Consider the following 16,800-nt stretch of genomic DNA (forward strand, 5'->3'; position numbering starts at 1 on the left):
TTGCATAATTTTCATTCTATCAAGTATTGGTAAACTGCAAGATAGTAAAATTTTGGTCGATAGATCCCTGATTTGCACCTTTTTTCAAATTATCTGAGAGCAATGTAGTAGAAGAAAGTTCGGATAACAAGAAAAAAATGTAGTAGAAGTTATTTTGTGTAGTCCAACAACCTAGGGGTGGAACTGTAAACTGAACTGTGGTTCGCGAATTGGTTTAGTTCAATTTTAGTTCAAACCTAGTCTTCCATTTCTTGGAATCGTGAGTAACTTCGGTCGTCAGATTCCCATGGAACAGGATCATCTCGGACGGTGTACACCCTAGGTCTAAGATAGTGGCCAGTTAGTTGAGATTTTCCAAATTGAAAAATCGGTAACTGCTCCAAGGACTCAATAGGCGGAAAAACAATTTTACCCTTTGACCTAAGATTATTTTTATTTTATTTTTTCTCTATCCGCCCTTTTGAAAAAAGATTGTGCATTGCTGAACTACCATATACTTCAACATATAGTAGTATCAAAATTGTACTTTGATTCATATCTCATATATTTTAGGTGAGCTTTTAAAGTGCACTCAAATATTTTTGTTTTTTGGAACTTTAATTGTTTTTATTACTCTTGTATTTTTCTAAAAAAATTAATCGAATTTAAAATGAAATATATATTACAAGGTTTTTTGGTCACTTAATCGAGTTACGAACTTTATAAACTATGCCATCCGAATGACTTGCCAGTACCACCACTGCATCTACAATTTCATATTGGAAAGTCTATTAACACAACAATATATTCCAATGCTTATGTGGACACCGTACCATTGGATAATGTAAAATAACATCTCATCCATTGCCCAATGATACAATGTCACCTAAGCATATTGTGCATATTGTTGTGTTAGTAGCATTCCTCTTTTATATTCATTGCTGAAATGCCAATCCCGACGCTTCATTTGAAATTCCCAACTTGTTGGCAGCAGGGCTCGAACAATTGACAAACAAGGCAGCAAAAGAAACTTGCGAAAATGTTATAATCATCAAGTAAATCTGCAAATAATGGTATTCTATCCGTCCACTTGGTATTTTCTTTGCAATAAATACAAAATGACTGATGAAAATCTGAACAGAAAAGTTTAATTACACAGCTGAAATTACAAACATGTATTGGTGTACAGGGCACTATATGTTTCCTTTAGCCGAGAGAGAAACTGAACATCTTATTTCCACATCTCAAAAGAACAGGGTTAAAGACTTGCCAATGAAATTACTTTAAGAACCAGGAAAAAAATGGATGAATGAGTCCCAAAAATAGCACTTATCATGTATTTTGGGGTTCTATATTTTCAGTCATCGTCGGATTTTTGGCTCGGAGGGGCTCCAGCAAGCCAACCCCACACACCGCCTGAGCTCTGCCTCTGTTTTGCATTTAAGGCAGCAGCTTGTTCGGAAGCAGCTTTCTGTCGTTGGAGAAGTTCAAGTTCTTTTTGTAATGTCTCCATTGTTTGCAGCTTTTGTCGTAGTTCTGCTACATCAACCTGGAAATTGAAAGCGATTAGGGTTGTTATAGTATTTGTTTTGCACTGCTACCAACTTTTTCATTTTTAACATGGCATTTAGAAGTTTGTTTCGTGCAGATTCTGCTTACAGCTTCTGAGCTAAACATAATAAGCAGAAGATGAAAAAGAAACTACTTATACCCTTCTGACTTTCACTTAAAGATCATCAAGCTTTGAAAACAAGCAAAAGGAAGTTTAAAAAAAAGAAAAAAAGAAGAGGTTTTTGTGATCTCCTGACTTATTGGCAGTTGCCTTTTGGAGTCGTAACAAAATGTGTGTGGGAACAAATATCGCAAGCAATCACATTTTACAATGAAACTCGCCAAATTTACCTTTAGCAGAGCAATAGAACAATAGAATTTTGAAGTTTGAAGTTGAATCATCATTTGTCCAAACAAGGGAAGAAAAAGGAAAAGAGGCACGGAAATGTAGAAGTATCTTCAAATACTTCTACTTATCATTTACTACTAGGTTGCAGAGAGAGGGAAAACAAACTGAAAAGTCAAAAAAAAAAAAATTTGAAACATGAATGCAGTCATCGTGGATTTTATACTTGCTTCACAGTGAGCAAATTTGGTTCTCTATTTGTGGATCTGGGAGACGCTAATCATTTGCGAAATTGTTTTTTTGATCCTCTTTCACAGCAAAGATTTTTCTAGTTTTACTGGTCAAGCAATACTGCATCATTTGAAAATCAACACAAGCTTAATATTGTAAGCATATACCTCGAGTTTGAAACATCTAGACTGCTCAGTAGCAAGCTGACCACGAACAGATTGGAGCTCCTGAAACAGAAATTTTGACATTTGTAGTAGGGACATAACAAAGAGACTACCACTCGATGCATTCGAGATGTCCAACATTCAGTAGAATGTAAGTAATTTGCTCTGGTATATTTACCAAATCGGAAAGGCAATTTATCATTGAAAATATTTTATGATTTTCTCATGGAAAAGAGTAAATATCATTTGCCAGTATTTCTGGTCAAAGAAAAATTATCAAGACCTCATTGAAATTTCTCTCGTACGGTCAATTGTCCATCAATTTAGTGCAGCTTTTCATTCAATTTGTTCTAAGACAAGCCCGAAAATCAGCAAGGACACTCATCTTATAGCAATCACATCCCGAAAGACCTTATTGATTACGCACCCATAAGAGCTTACCTTATAAAGATCTGTGTTTCGTGTCTCAGCTTCAGTTAACTCTTGCTTTAGCTGGAGCGACAGCATCTTCTCCTTGTTGAGTGATGATTCTAATTCCTCCTTCTCTGACTTGAGTGCTGATAAAAGACTTTCTTCATTGGTTATCTGCATGATACATAATAGATATCACCAGAAAGGCGCAGAATGACAGAAATATAAGATCTACAAGATTCGAAAGTTAATATATCAGAATACCGTAGAATGTAAATACAGTAGCAAGCCTAAATTATCGTCACGAACATAAAACCGAAAATTCATAACTAAGAAAACTGGCATAATGACCAAACTTAAATGGTAAGGGCAAATTGAATTTTATTCATAAAATACAGCTTACATTGGCATTCTAAACTTGGATAAATGATGGATAGTCTAAAATAATTGGAAATGGTATAAAATTTTTAAATACTAGCAACTTCGTCTAGAATTATAAGCGGTAGGGGAAGGGGAGGGCATAATACGTGGATTTCAACTTTTTAGGCACAACTTATAATCTGTCTGGCATTGTGCCTAAGAAAGATCGTACAACAGTTTCCAAGCAAACAAAAAGGCACTGTTCTCCAAGACATTTAATATCAGTATACTACTCAGTAATGGCATATCATAGACTCTTGCTTATGAAAACATCACAGGAAAAGATGAATCAATTTCCCTTAACAAAGACAAATATGGAGTTAAGAGTTTATGTCCAACCGGACGCGTTGCATCATAGGAGTGTAACCCAATGAGAAGTTTGATAACATATCAACACAATCAATACCTTGGGCTCTGAATCAACATTGTCCATGACGATCTCCCTTATTTTCCCTTCTTGGCCCTCCGACTCCATGTCTCTGGTGGCATTTGTTGCATTTTGAACAGCCAATACACTGTCAGGTACAGTCTCCACCTTCTTTGATTGCAAGGTTGATTTATGACTCGGTTTAAGGACATGAGCCTGACAGCAGTAAATATAACCAAATTGAGAAGAGGAACGAAGCATGAAAAGCTACGCTAAAGCAGCAAAAGGTTACTATTGACCTCGTTGTTGTAACGCCCGTTGTAACCTCCAAAAGATATTAGGATATCTTCACCATTGTACGAGCTCAAGACCAAACTCAAGCCCTGTAGGAAAAATATTAATGAGTTTCTTTTTAATATTTTTTATCCAAGATATGAGGGCAATGTAGGATAATATGAAAGAAAACACTCTAGCTTTGATAATTTTCCGCAACCAATCCTCTGCTCCTAGTCATGTGCAACACCTGACTACAATCCATCAATTATTTTACAAGACAAGGGAACCATGAAACCTTTCGAGAGTTTATGGTGTATCCAGGTCATCTAATACCTAGCTTGATGGCGATTTAATTATTAAGCCCATGTATTATATAATAACATGAGTAAAACTTTGGACGACAGTTCTTCATGGCAGCTTGATTCCTCGCTGCCCATATGTCCAGTAATTTGAAGAATGAAGCACCAACATTCATGCAGTACAACATCAAAATGCAAAAGACAATAAATTTCTTTGCCTTCGCCAGTGTTCCATAGCTCATTAATGTAAATTTACTTTGTCATGGAAGGTCATCAGTTTCGATCTCTTAGTTCATTAAGAAAATCTAAGCAGTTGTATTGATATACATTCAAAGTAATATGATGATTACTGACAAGTAACGCACATCAATCAGAAACAGAACAGAAACAACTACATCTGTGACTATCTAGAGATGAAACTTTCAGAGAAAAACAACTCTTAATTAATATATCCTCAATAGAAGCGTGATTACAGGTCATTATACGAACTCGTTGAAACCCTGAAAAGATATGTCCAATAATTATGTACTTCCTGAGTAGGTCGTTCTTCAGTTGTACCACCAGCCAACCAGTTATCCACCGAATCTGAAAGATGGTGTATGAAGCATTGAAGCCTGGTCCAGTTGGAGGGGACAATAACATTTGCTCTGTTAACAAAGAAGTTCAGAATATAGTGTATCCCTTACTCTCTCTCTCTCTTTCTTTTTTTTTCGGTACTTCGGAATAAATATCCCTTACTCGCAAGGCCTCAATAAACCACCCACCTTACAACATAAACACTTCAGCATTGCATAACATTTAGATACAGTCAGCTCTTCATGAAGTGCTTGTAGTGTCATTAACAGATCAACCCCGCTGATAAGGTGTGAAAAGACCAAAATCACCAAACCCTCAGTGGTTGATGCAGCCAATTAGTAACCGAAGCAGGGTTCCCGGTCCAAGTGAATTGCACCTCTCAGAATTTTTGCTCACCATGGATCTGAACATCTTTACTTATATAGCTTTATAAAGTTGAAATCCAAAGATAAAATGCTTGCGCAGCTGACTATTATTTTACTTTTTCCGAATTCAACCAACATGAATTTTTTCCTTCCAGAAAATGCTCGGGTCATTCTTACAGGTTCAGATTCCGAGCAATTAAGTTTTACTTACTAAACCCGCTAAGGTATCCAGAAGTTTAAGGCTGTCACTGGACCAACTGTAAATCCGAAGACGGGGGTTAAAGTTAAACATGATGACTTAACTGATAAAAATGCTTGTGGGGGGTTGCAAGTATCCGGGGTTTACCATGTAGTGGTGAGTCCAAAGTAACCTTGCCTTGGAAGTGTTCCTAACTACCAAGAAGTATATTTTTGCATAGAACATAAATGGTTCCTAATCACAGTGACCACACATCTATTATGAATTATGAGTGACTGCCAATTATCATGGTTCACCCCATCAACAAAGAGGTTGAACTGCCAAACCAGTCAAGTTCAAAAAATGATTAAATAGTCTGTGAAATGTTAAATAGTCAGTGAACTATGCAGATTCATATAAAAAATGCAAGCTAGCCATAACTTCCCTAGTACATTAGTTTCATTATGCTTACTAGATAGTTGTTTGACTATGCTTACTTGCAGCTGACAGTGCAGGCAACTTTATATGTTATGGTGATAAGAGGAAAACTAAAAAAGTAATGCCACTACAGGTCTAATCATGCACATACAAGTAAAGACAACATTGGACTGAAAGCTATTTCAAATCAGCCACTGATAGAGTGTGTCAATTCGAGCAGAAACAAATGCATGTTACAATAGATTGAAGCATGCACCCGTGTAAAGGGTATTTGGTTATAGCTCCAAAATATGCACATGTAAAAGTTAAAGGGTAGATGACGACAGAGTGCAAACAAGCAACTCACAAAATGTGGACATGCCTGTCCTCAGAGCTCCAAGATCTTATGGGCTTGGTAAGTTTAGTCTATTGTGGTATTCATGACACCTTCCAGTATGATCCAATGAGAAGTTGGCAAATGCTTAAGAAGCTAATCAGAGAACAACGGATCAGTTTCTTGTGCATGACTGAAACTCACTGGTGCACAGTTAAGACTGTTCAGAAAGCATAAGTTAAGATGTTGTTGTAGAGTTGTTATCAGGTTTAAGGGTAAACTCAGCTTTGGCATCCTTACCAACACTTAAGATATTCAAAGACCGATTAACCAAATTGACATTCCATATACCTTACAAGTTTTTAGTTTCCACTTTACAGATAGCTCATTTAAAAGAGACCCTCAAATCAAAATACCTCACTAGCAAGAGGAACGCGTCCTGGAATAGTAGTTACAACAGACCAAACAAGTGTAGACATGTTGAGGACAACGGTTTCTGAGGCCCCTGCAAGAAGTTTGAAAAGAAAAAGATGATGATCACCAAAATAGAAGTTGTTTAGAGAGGAGAAAAGTGTTTCGGGTTTGTTAATTAGCCCTTACGCACAAATTCTAGTTATATAACAGAGAATGAGCGAGTACAATGACAACTATACCCTCCTTATTCATGGCTCTGGTACCATGTTGTTTAGAGAAGAGAAATGTGTTTATGTTGATTAACCCTAACACGTACATTATATTTATAAAGCAGAGTGAGCAAGTACAATGACAACTATACTCTCCTTACTAACACCTCCAACAGATGTCATAGTATTAATAGAGCATTTACCCAAACAACCCAAATCATTTTTCTTCTTTCACCAAGCCAATAATTTTGGAAGATGACCATGAATATCAAGCAAAATATTTTCGTGTACCATTAGAAATAGTTTAAAAATACATGCAATGACAATCTTGCATAACCAAATACAAAGCTCTACAAAGCACAAGCTCAGAGGTATGTCTTTTTCACCATCATGAAGGAAGAATATTGTTGCATTGCATGCATGCATCTGAACTCTCCAAGTAAATATTTTTTGTTCATCCCACCTCATCTGGCTTCTAAATCCAAATGGGTATTCAAGTGAATGAAATCAGGCATTCCCTTATTCTATTAACAACCAATGTCACTCCAGACAAGACAAGCTTGTGACATGATAGAGCAGAAAATCATTAAGTTTTTCTAGATCCCGCGGGCAAAGGCCTCTAATAGCAGTGTGATAGGAATATCCAGGGTGAACCCAATTTGAAGATTATACAATAAAAAGAAAGCATCACCTCACCTAGAAGATACTTCACATTTGTAATAAGGAAATATCAACTAGAAAACATAGATGATCGCAAAAGAAGTGATGATTGCAGCATTCCACTTTCAGCTTCCAGAATGAACCTTCCAATGTTATCTGATGCCAGCTCAACCCAGCATGCAGAATTAACATCAACCAGGGGGAATAACAATTAGTACCACAAGTTTGGGCATGACCCAAGGAACGCTTGACCCTAATTGCTCCTAGAACACTCTAATGATCTTTCAAAGACTAAAATAGGTCTCCATATAAACATTCAGAAGTTTCTCACTTATTCGTATTCATAAAAAGAGTTCAACAACCATCAGCAATTACAAAAAGGAATATCAGAACCAGATATAAATGTCGTGCAACCAAAAGGCAACAATAATGAGGTTCAGATCTCCAAAATCAAAGGCAGTGGAACGTGCCCCTCAACAAGTTTCCATTTCTAACTTAACTTACCCACATCCAATTCCGTTCTTCCGCTTTCTTGCTCATTAGGCACGACCAGATACACAAACACGAGATTTTTATAAAAAAAATAGGACATGGGCCCCATTGGACATAAAACATATAATATAATACGAACAGAAAATCAATAACTGTTCAAGGACTAAGCATCCATATTTCCATGGCAATTTGACTCCGGCCAAAGTTTCAGTACAATGGATTATGACCTCCTGATGTGTCTGAAATGTGTCCTAACCTATGTGATTAGAAAGTTTTAACAAAAACATGGAACACGTATTTAAGCTGAGTCCAACATGTGTCCGGAGCGTGTAAATGCATACTTGTGGCTGGTGGACGTGTCTGTACTCCTCAGCACGTCACTACCAAGCATGTGCCAACACACTACTGAGATAGAAAGATTCCACACACCTAATGTCTCTCCGGAATACCAAGTTCTCAAATACATACCAGTTGTATTGTCACCACCACCAACAATAAACCAGTTCTCCCCAACTGTGACACCTGCATGGCCGGCCCGAGGACTTGGTATCTCACCCTGTTGTTTTGGTCTTGACCATTCCATCTTCAAAATCAAAATACAACATCGATATAAGTAACAGCCTAAGTATTACCATAAGAAACGACAAAGGAAAGTTATCCCACCGCTTGTAAATCAAGAACATGCAGATCGTTGAAGCAAGTAGCATGTGAACCCCCACCAAAAATAAGAAGGTAACGTTCTGCATGTACTGCAGCAGCATGATCGGACCTTGGGGAAGGCGGCACCCCCCTACAAACAGTGAAGACAATATTGCTGTAAAGACCACGAACAAAACCCACAACTATAGATTGAGAAAGTAATTAGAAATTAAAAAATATAATTACAAGCAACTTCATACATTTTTTTTTTCGCGTTTCAACTACATCTTTTTTCAACAATCAAAACAAAACTACATATTTTTCCATATTGCTGTGCTGCAACAACATCGTGGCAAAATCACATTTGCAGGCTGCAGCACATGGAAGTTGAATGCAATGGCCAGAATCACCAGATTAACAACAATTGTGCGACGGCAGTACCTTTTTTACGTCTACAAAGAAAGGAAAACAGAAAACTACTGAAACGTCTCTTTTTTGAACTAGTGATACTTATATGAGCAGAAAAACATAACCCCAAAACCAAAAAGACTCTTCCATCACCCTATGTCAATATGGTAGCAAATGGTCATTACATGACAACCTCTGCCTTACATACATCATTGTTCCCATACGACACCAAACAACCAAGAACATGAAATGGACACAAAAATTGCTTCGGAAATTTTAGAAAAAGCAACTTACACCGCATCTATTTCATCCCATGTCAAGGTTTCCAAGTCAAGAAGGTGCAGGTCATTCAGAAGGGATCTCTTTGCGTCTTGTCCACCAAATATGATTAAACTTGAGCCAACAACGGTCACAGATTGGCCTCCGCGTGAAACCTGACGAGCATTCATAGACATTAAAATCCGTTAAGCAAGAGACAACATCATAAACACATTCCTCCTTAAAAAGAATAATAATAAAGCAGGAAACTCAACCTATTTATGAATTTATGCCCTTAAATTATAAACCAAATAAAGCATAAGCCAATTTTCAACAACCTGCTATCTTTTTCATAAGTGTAAAGTAGAAATTATCATATCTTATTTCTGGGACAATATGACAGACTTATAGACTCATAGTATTACAAAGAAACCTGAAGCTCTTACTTCTAGTGGAAAAGAGCGATAAGCTTCTGACCATTTTACCATAAGCAAATTCATAGTATCTGATTCTAATTTAACCATCTCATTTCAAATGGAAATTGCTTTCATGGGAACTCAATAGTCATCGGGAAGAAACAGATGTCCTTGTTAAGATGTAAATGAACAAATACCGGTGGCTTCCCGTAAGTCTTCAAGGTTGACCAAGTACCAGTTTGAAGATCGAAGACCTTTACTGTCACAAGAAAAAACAAGAATAGTATGTCAGATAAATTTTATTGATAAGTTAGAAGCTCGTATCATAGCATCAGAAAGCATCCACTAGGAAACACAAAGCAGATACCACATAAATAAAGTTTCACTTGCCAATCAATTATTGCAATTCTTTGGAATGGTTCTTAACATGTGTTTCTGACAAATTTCATCACTTATACTCCTATTACCCTTTCCATGTTTAAGCCAATACCTTGACATCCAGGTCCAACAGTAATAACTACACTGAGTTCAGGATCAAGCAGATCAAAAAGAGACACCAGATTCACCACCTTGTGAGTAGACGCGCAAGCGTTGGATTCTTCATGAAATATTGAATAACTTTTAACGTGATTTTTATATCGTATTAGATATTACAACGAGATTGAAAGTTTTCAAAAATGATGTCTCATACAATGGAATTAGTTTCAACATCAGTTTATTAGTTTTTACCACTGCCAAGAGTGTCCATATGCAAAATTCGCTGTTTTGTTTACACATTTTCGCTGTTTTCTGCTGGGTGAATATGATCGATAGGTAATATTCAATGTTTCGCCAATTTTTCCCAGCTAGTGACACTGTAAACCTTTTGTGCCCTATTCAACAACGAGAAAATAATCTCTAATCAAAACACAGTACATAGTATCTGATTCTTGCCTTGGATAGCTTCGGACTGATCTTTCGTATGTCCAGCTACTGAAAGAAGCTTATCTGTGCCCCACGGTATCTACGGACAACGAAATAATAAGGTACGATAGCACACGGGCAATAGTCATTGCAGCCAACATCTAAAAAGTAAGAAACGAGTTCCACGCTCACCAGGGAATGGCCAGCACAGGGAGGCACTGGTAAGGAAGAAGGTGATTCTAGAGACTCCGCTCCAGATTTAACTTCTACCCTGGACCAAGTAAAACTTCTCAAATCTAGAACCTGCAATATCCCAGATCAAAGAAAATTCATATCTGCAGCTACAAAGAAACAAAACCTAAGATGTAAGAACTTCATTATTTTCTGTACAAGCCTTGCTGTCCAGCTAATGAAAGTGGAAAACATAGAAGGGAGGAGGGAAAGAACGCAAACACAAAAGGAGAAGCACAAAAAAGAAATAAATCAAGAGGATCACAGATCACTAAAGCACTGAGTACAGTATCAAGATTTTCCAGGCCATACTTGGAGAAAATTGCAACTGTACATATGTAAAAGAGAGAAGCAAGTAGCCAAACAGTTCCATATGGCTATAGGAATAAAAAGCATTCAACCAGATGATTTGTCCACGGACCATATGCCCACCAGAAAATAGTTCCCATACCTGAAGATCATTAAGGTAACGTCCATTGTGATTTCCGCCAAATACATACATCTTGTCATCAATAACTGCAGCTCCATGCTGTCAATTCACGAACTTATGTTTACAGAAAGCAAGAAGAAGGGGGAGTGCAGATGGGATGCGGGTCTTAGGACCAACAGATCATTTAGAATTGGAAGCAAGGCAATACCTCGTATCGTGCTTTTGGGCGTGGACCATTCACTGGAGGTCCAACCCATTGATCATAGAGACTAATAGAACCAAGACAATCCAATGCAACACCTTTATCTTGACTTTGCAACATGCTTCCGTTTTCAATGGGAATAGTTTTTGTCTCAGGATTAGTCTTTGTCTCAGGATGAGCGTTTCCATTCTGCATAACTGCCTCAACTTTTGGATTGTGCTATACAATTTAAACCCAAAAAGGTACACAGGTAAGGAAAAAGTGGTGCAGAAACTGATGGAATAATCCCATAAAAATCACAAAAAATATGGCGATAAAGGCAATAACTGAATTTCTTGGGCCTCAAAGGCAATAACTGAATTTCTTGGGCCTCATCACAAACTTTATTTGTTCGGTTTATCCCCTGTTACTTCCTAAAGAAATTAAGATTCTAGAACTTATTAAGGACTTCAATCTCCATCCGGAGTTTCCAGCCAACATGGGCAGCCAGAACACAGAAAGCCATGCATAATAAATTGTACACATGCTATCCATAAATTCGAAAATACCACCAAGGACTGATTATTATTCTTCCCACGCTATGGACGGATTTATGTGTTGTGCAATGCTAATAAACTGTTTAATAGGTCAAAACAAAAACTCAAAAGTGAAGAATTTATCATATCTTTCTTTCAAGACTTCCAGCGATAACATATAAATCACCATATGCCTTCAAAGTAATACATTCTAGACCAGAATATTCCTACTTCAAGAACAATTTTGCTTCTCTCCATAAAATTCCAATGCAGAAGATGCACACCAACTATCAAATTAGGTATCAGAAAACATGTGTTTGCACTTGCGGAATATGAAATGGTGTCTCTACATATGCAAAGCCTATATAAGGTGAAACCCTCACCTCCAAAACATAATTAATCCAAATTTTGATTTACTCAACACTTTGGATTTAAAAGGACAATAATAGTAAGTTGATACAACTACACCACCGAGAACAACATACAACATCTCAACTCTGAAGTGCGGTGGATGACACCTGAAAATTTAGGTGTTGAATGCTAAATTCTTTAAGCTGAAAAACTGTTTGATAGCATGGGAGAGATAAACTAAGACAACAAGACTAATACAAGTTACAATAGGGAACTTATTGAAATTAGTTTATGTTGTGGTGGTCATGTGGCAGTCGTGTATGGTCCATTGCTGCCATAGCAAAAATCGAATCATCTGTCACATAGATGAAAGTGAATTCATCCTATCAAATCGTAAATCATAAGATTCACTTCATTTGTTAAAATATCTCGTCCTAAAAACTTCTATGCGTTAGAGATATACATACTCTGTACGATACAACAACATCAATGCAAATGAACTGTATATTTGTATGTACCATATATGCACTCAATGATAATTCAATAAAAATTAGGATTTCTTGGTTTCTCTAGATAGAAAGGTGAAAATGACATCCTTTTATGCATTAAGCAAAAGAAACACACAAAAAACTGAATCGGAGAATCAAATCGAATTGCAAGTTTCCTCTATTTCCAATTCAACAACAAGATCCCAATCGAATTTGTTGAAACCGGAATTGAAAAGAAATATAGAATCAAATCGTGAATCACATGATTCTAACACAGCTATGGTGGTGGCAGTGCTGATTGCATTTGTGGTACCGTAGAGGTTGTCAAGGTTGGTGAAGGGATGATGGTGGTGGTAATGTTCCCGAGGTAATGGTGGAGGAGGAGCGATATTGATGGTGGCGACACCGGAGGTAGGGTCATAGAAGTGCACATCGATGCTTGGATATAAAATATTTACAATTTACCTAGTTAGTCAGCATTAGTAAGAAATTCCCCCAGTTAGGCTAATATTTCTTACCTTTCAGCCTACTTTTCACAGGCACTTCATTTAATTGTAGTTGACCATATCTTTTGCTACTTTCTTATGAATTGTTGTTTAAAAATGAACTTACTTTAATTTCACTTCGCACATTCGCACTCATATCAGAACAGAGCTCATAAAATATCGAGTGATTTCTGAGACACTCACATTTACTTCCACATCTAAAACAGGCTCTGCAACAAAATTCGATACCCTTGAATACCACCCTGGATCTTCTTCCTGTTGAGAAAAATGTAACATATATCAATAACTAGCTTCCAATAAATTTTACAAACATAACATTAACTGGAAAGATCAGTTTGCTCAAACCTCCAGTATCTTTACAAAGAGACGCATTGCTTCTGTGGAAGCCATGGTTCCAAGTCCCTGCCAGCTGCATAAAGAGTAATACCTTGTAAAACAGCAAACTCAACTCTCAAAAGAGTAGGCATCAGATGCACAATAATTCAGACCTTGTATCAAATAGCAGTCAATTTTTAAGCAATTTTTGATGCACGAGGAGGGAAACGCTCAAGGACGACGATCCCATAGGAGGTTTGATTTTCACTCATTCTCTTCACTTGATTTAAGAATATAGTCTGCCCCATCAAAGATGCAAACGCTATTCCATCAAACAAGGTACGAAGTGTCTAGAGCATAATGTCTATCTAACACCCCCACCCCGCCCGCCCCCCCCCCCCCCCCCCCCCCCCCCAAAAAAAAAAAAAAAAGAAAAAAAGAAAAAGAAAGAAAGAAAGAAAAAGAAGAAGCATGTCCCAGTTATCTAGAATCATTAAAACCATAGCCGAAATGCAAATGTTACAACGAATCTATAGTATAAGACAAAATTTGATGAAGTTAGACAAATTTAGCAAACAGGTTAGATGAGACATTAGGGATACTGTGAGAGTAGAAAACATGATGGCATAATCATGCACAACAAGAATAAATCTTGAATCAAGGACAAAGAGTGACGATACACAAAGCGAAATGCTAGAGTAGGGGTAGCACATGCTACCACCAAAGCAGGTACCAACCGGATGCTTCGACAGGTTGGGGATTTTTGAGAAAATATTTTAATGTATGTAAGTCTCTAATTATATGTAACAAATTATGTAAGCCTTTGTTAACATTCGTCGTTACGTAATTCACCAAAGTGCTCTGACAGGAAAGATAGAAGATTAAGCTTTGATTAGAACCTACTAGTTGGGTGGAAACTCCCTTGGAATGTCCTCTGACTGTCCATAGAGTGTTCCACAAGAGTATCCTAACTTGTTCCCAAGTGTATTCTAGAGGGTCCCCAAAGTGATCTAGAGGGTCCCCAAAGGTTTGGGATGATTATTAGATCCATTGGACTGGGCTGGGCAGAACTTTTAAGCTCGTTTAATAAATGGTATAGACTTGGGAATATTTCTTCAAACCCAATTCCACCCGGGCCTGCAAAAGTTATAGTATATGAATTTTATATTTGACAAAAGTAATTCAGAACTTAAGAAACAAAAGATTCTATAGACTATAGCTATTGATCTAGTCTCTAGGATTTTGTTAATGCCAAGTAAAAGCTGTAGTCTATGTCGTTGAGATTTTGGAAACTATATTTTGAGTCTTTTACAATAGCTAGGCTTTTAGCTAGCCATAAAAGAGGGTTCTAGTACTAGTATCGAACTCAAAGTTCATCCATGGTAAGAAAATTCAATCATAGAACTCAGTAATACAAACCTTGTCCATTTGCCTTGTTCAATAGGACTCCAACCTCTAGGTTTCGGTATCGTACAGGGGCCTAAAGTTGCCTGTAATCAATCAAAAGCCATTTATAAACAAAAGAATCATCGTTTAACATAAAAGATGCAAAATACTAAGGTATACGCACACATGCATTTCAAGTATGATAGCATTTTTTTTGTGAGCTATCAAGGAATATCAAACCCACATTACCACACAACAGAGGCAAAAATTTTTTGGAATTTCTCAATATTTGGAAACTAAATGAAAACACAGTCGAAAAAAGACCAAAATGACAAAAACCTAGTCTACTTAGAACATGAGTACCGAACCACTCTACAAGGCAAACCCTGGCGGACTTCATAAGGTAGTTGAATCAATGGGTTGGGAAACAAATCTTGCCTTTCTATGTTCTGTGTCAAGCTATTCGAATGTGATAGTTCCATCCTCAAATAATTCAACACAATGTACAACAGCTAAACCTAATCAAACATGCATTTCACACACTTCACATGCAAAAGATAACAAGTTTTCCATATTAATCTCAAATCTTCCAACACCCGATCTTATATCATACACAAATATGACTAGTACAAACTAACTCACACCAAAATTTCAATCCCAACCCCATAATTTATCATTTATGACAACTCGACCTTGTTTGGTTACCCAAAATCACAAAATAGAAACCAATACCTAGCACCCTTCAAACGGTCAAACAAAAAATACCGAAACAGTTCAAACGTTCCCAAATCACCATTCAACAAGAATCAAAACTCGAATACCTAGCCTTTCTTAATTTTTTTCTCAATCCCAAAACCTTAGATCCAATACAAATGAAGCCAAAACCCAAATATCAAAAATGCACAGCATGCAAAACAGCTCCTTGGTTGGACGCCATGCATGACGATGGCCAAATGCCATGCTGGTGGATAGCAAGTGGCCGTAACATGATTAGAGCCGTGGCCGATCCAGGTGATTCGGCACTAATATGGCTTCTCTTGCGGTACGCGTCACCCTACGGGGCGCATGGCCCAACCCGACGTCCTGCCCCACCCATAACATCATGTCTGGCCCACTCATCGTTTGGGAAGCTTGATTCTGGGCCGCATAGGCCTTCCCCAGGTTTGGCCTATGAGGGGACAGACGCCATCCTTGGCCCACTACACATCAATCTTCAAATTCCTCCAACACGAAATCCTAAACGACACACAACTACGACTACTACAAACTATCTCGCACACCACAATATCAATCCCAAACCACAAATCGCATCATTGTGACTACTATTCCTTGTTTGGTTACCCCAGAATTTATAAGGAAACCCAAATCACAAAACATGAAACAAGTACTCAAACAGTCCAAACGTTCCCAAATCACCCTTTAACAAGAATCAAACCGTTCCCACAACCATAGATCTAACACAAATCTAAGTCAAAACCCAGATACCAAAATGCGCAAAGCAACGTCGTCGTTGGAGAAAACAGCTAGTACATCACAAATCAAGACCAAATCAAGAAATTGAGGAAAGCTGTGACCTGCTGGTAGAGGGCGTAGAGGAGCAAAGCGACGTCGTTGGAGAACTTGGAGGTGACGCTCTTGGAGGAAGGATTCGGAGATCCGCCGAAGCCGACGTAGGAGGCGGCGGCGTAGAACCTCTCCGGGTAGGCGAGGCCGGAGCTCGCCCGAGCCATCTCCTTCATTTCGCAGACCAGATCGGATCAGAGAGAGACCAATCAGATCGATAATCAATTGAAGTTTGGAGTATGTCCAATAAATTATGCTACTTGGAAAACGCAAAGGAAAACCAAAACGGAGGTTTTGAATTGAATTGAATGGGGGCCAAGCCCAAGGGGGCGACTATTTATAGATGCGTGTGTTTGTGCGTACTAGTAGTATTTTTTTACTACGCCTAGTCCTTCGTAGCGGAGAGAGACGAGAGTGGGGACGTATCGTAACTACTGTCCTACGTCGTTCTTTTTGAGCTTCAGGAAAAGTAAAATTATGGTCCAAAATTAAGTGAAGAC

General features: G+C 37.8%; 1 protein-coding gene across 1 annotated transcript; it reads right to left on the reverse strand.

Moving 5' to 3' along the window:
- Positions 1-1,001: 1,001 nt before the first annotated feature.
- Positions 1,002-16,645, reverse strand: LOC131332055 (acyl-CoA-binding domain-containing protein 4-like). The gene is made up of 18 exons (XM_058366092.1): positions 16,312-16,645; positions 14,771-14,841; positions 13,382-13,445; positions 13,220-13,291; positions 11,183-11,395; positions 10,996-11,073; positions 10,506-10,616; positions 10,344-10,413; positions 9,608-9,669; positions 9,031-9,170; positions 8,353-8,479; positions 8,158-8,272; positions 6,331-6,419; positions 3,769-3,852; positions 3,509-3,685; positions 2,713-2,856; positions 2,275-2,334; positions 1,002-1,528 (listed from the first exon to the last, which is right to left on the reverse strand). The coding sequence occupies exons 1-18, from the start codon at positions 16,474-16,476 to the stop codon at positions 1,337-1,339; spliced, it is 2,034 nt and encodes a 677-aa protein (XP_058222075.1). The 5' UTR covers positions 16,477-16,645; the 3' UTR covers positions 1,002-1,336.
- Positions 16,646-16,800: the final 155 nt, after the last annotated feature.

This window comes from Rhododendron vialii, chromosome 7a, assembly GCF_030253575.1.
Source record: "Rhododendron vialii isolate Sample 1 chromosome 7a, ASM3025357v1".
Classification (NCBI taxonomy): Eukaryota; Viridiplantae; Streptophyta; class Magnoliopsida; order Ericales; family Ericaceae; genus Rhododendron; species Rhododendron vialii.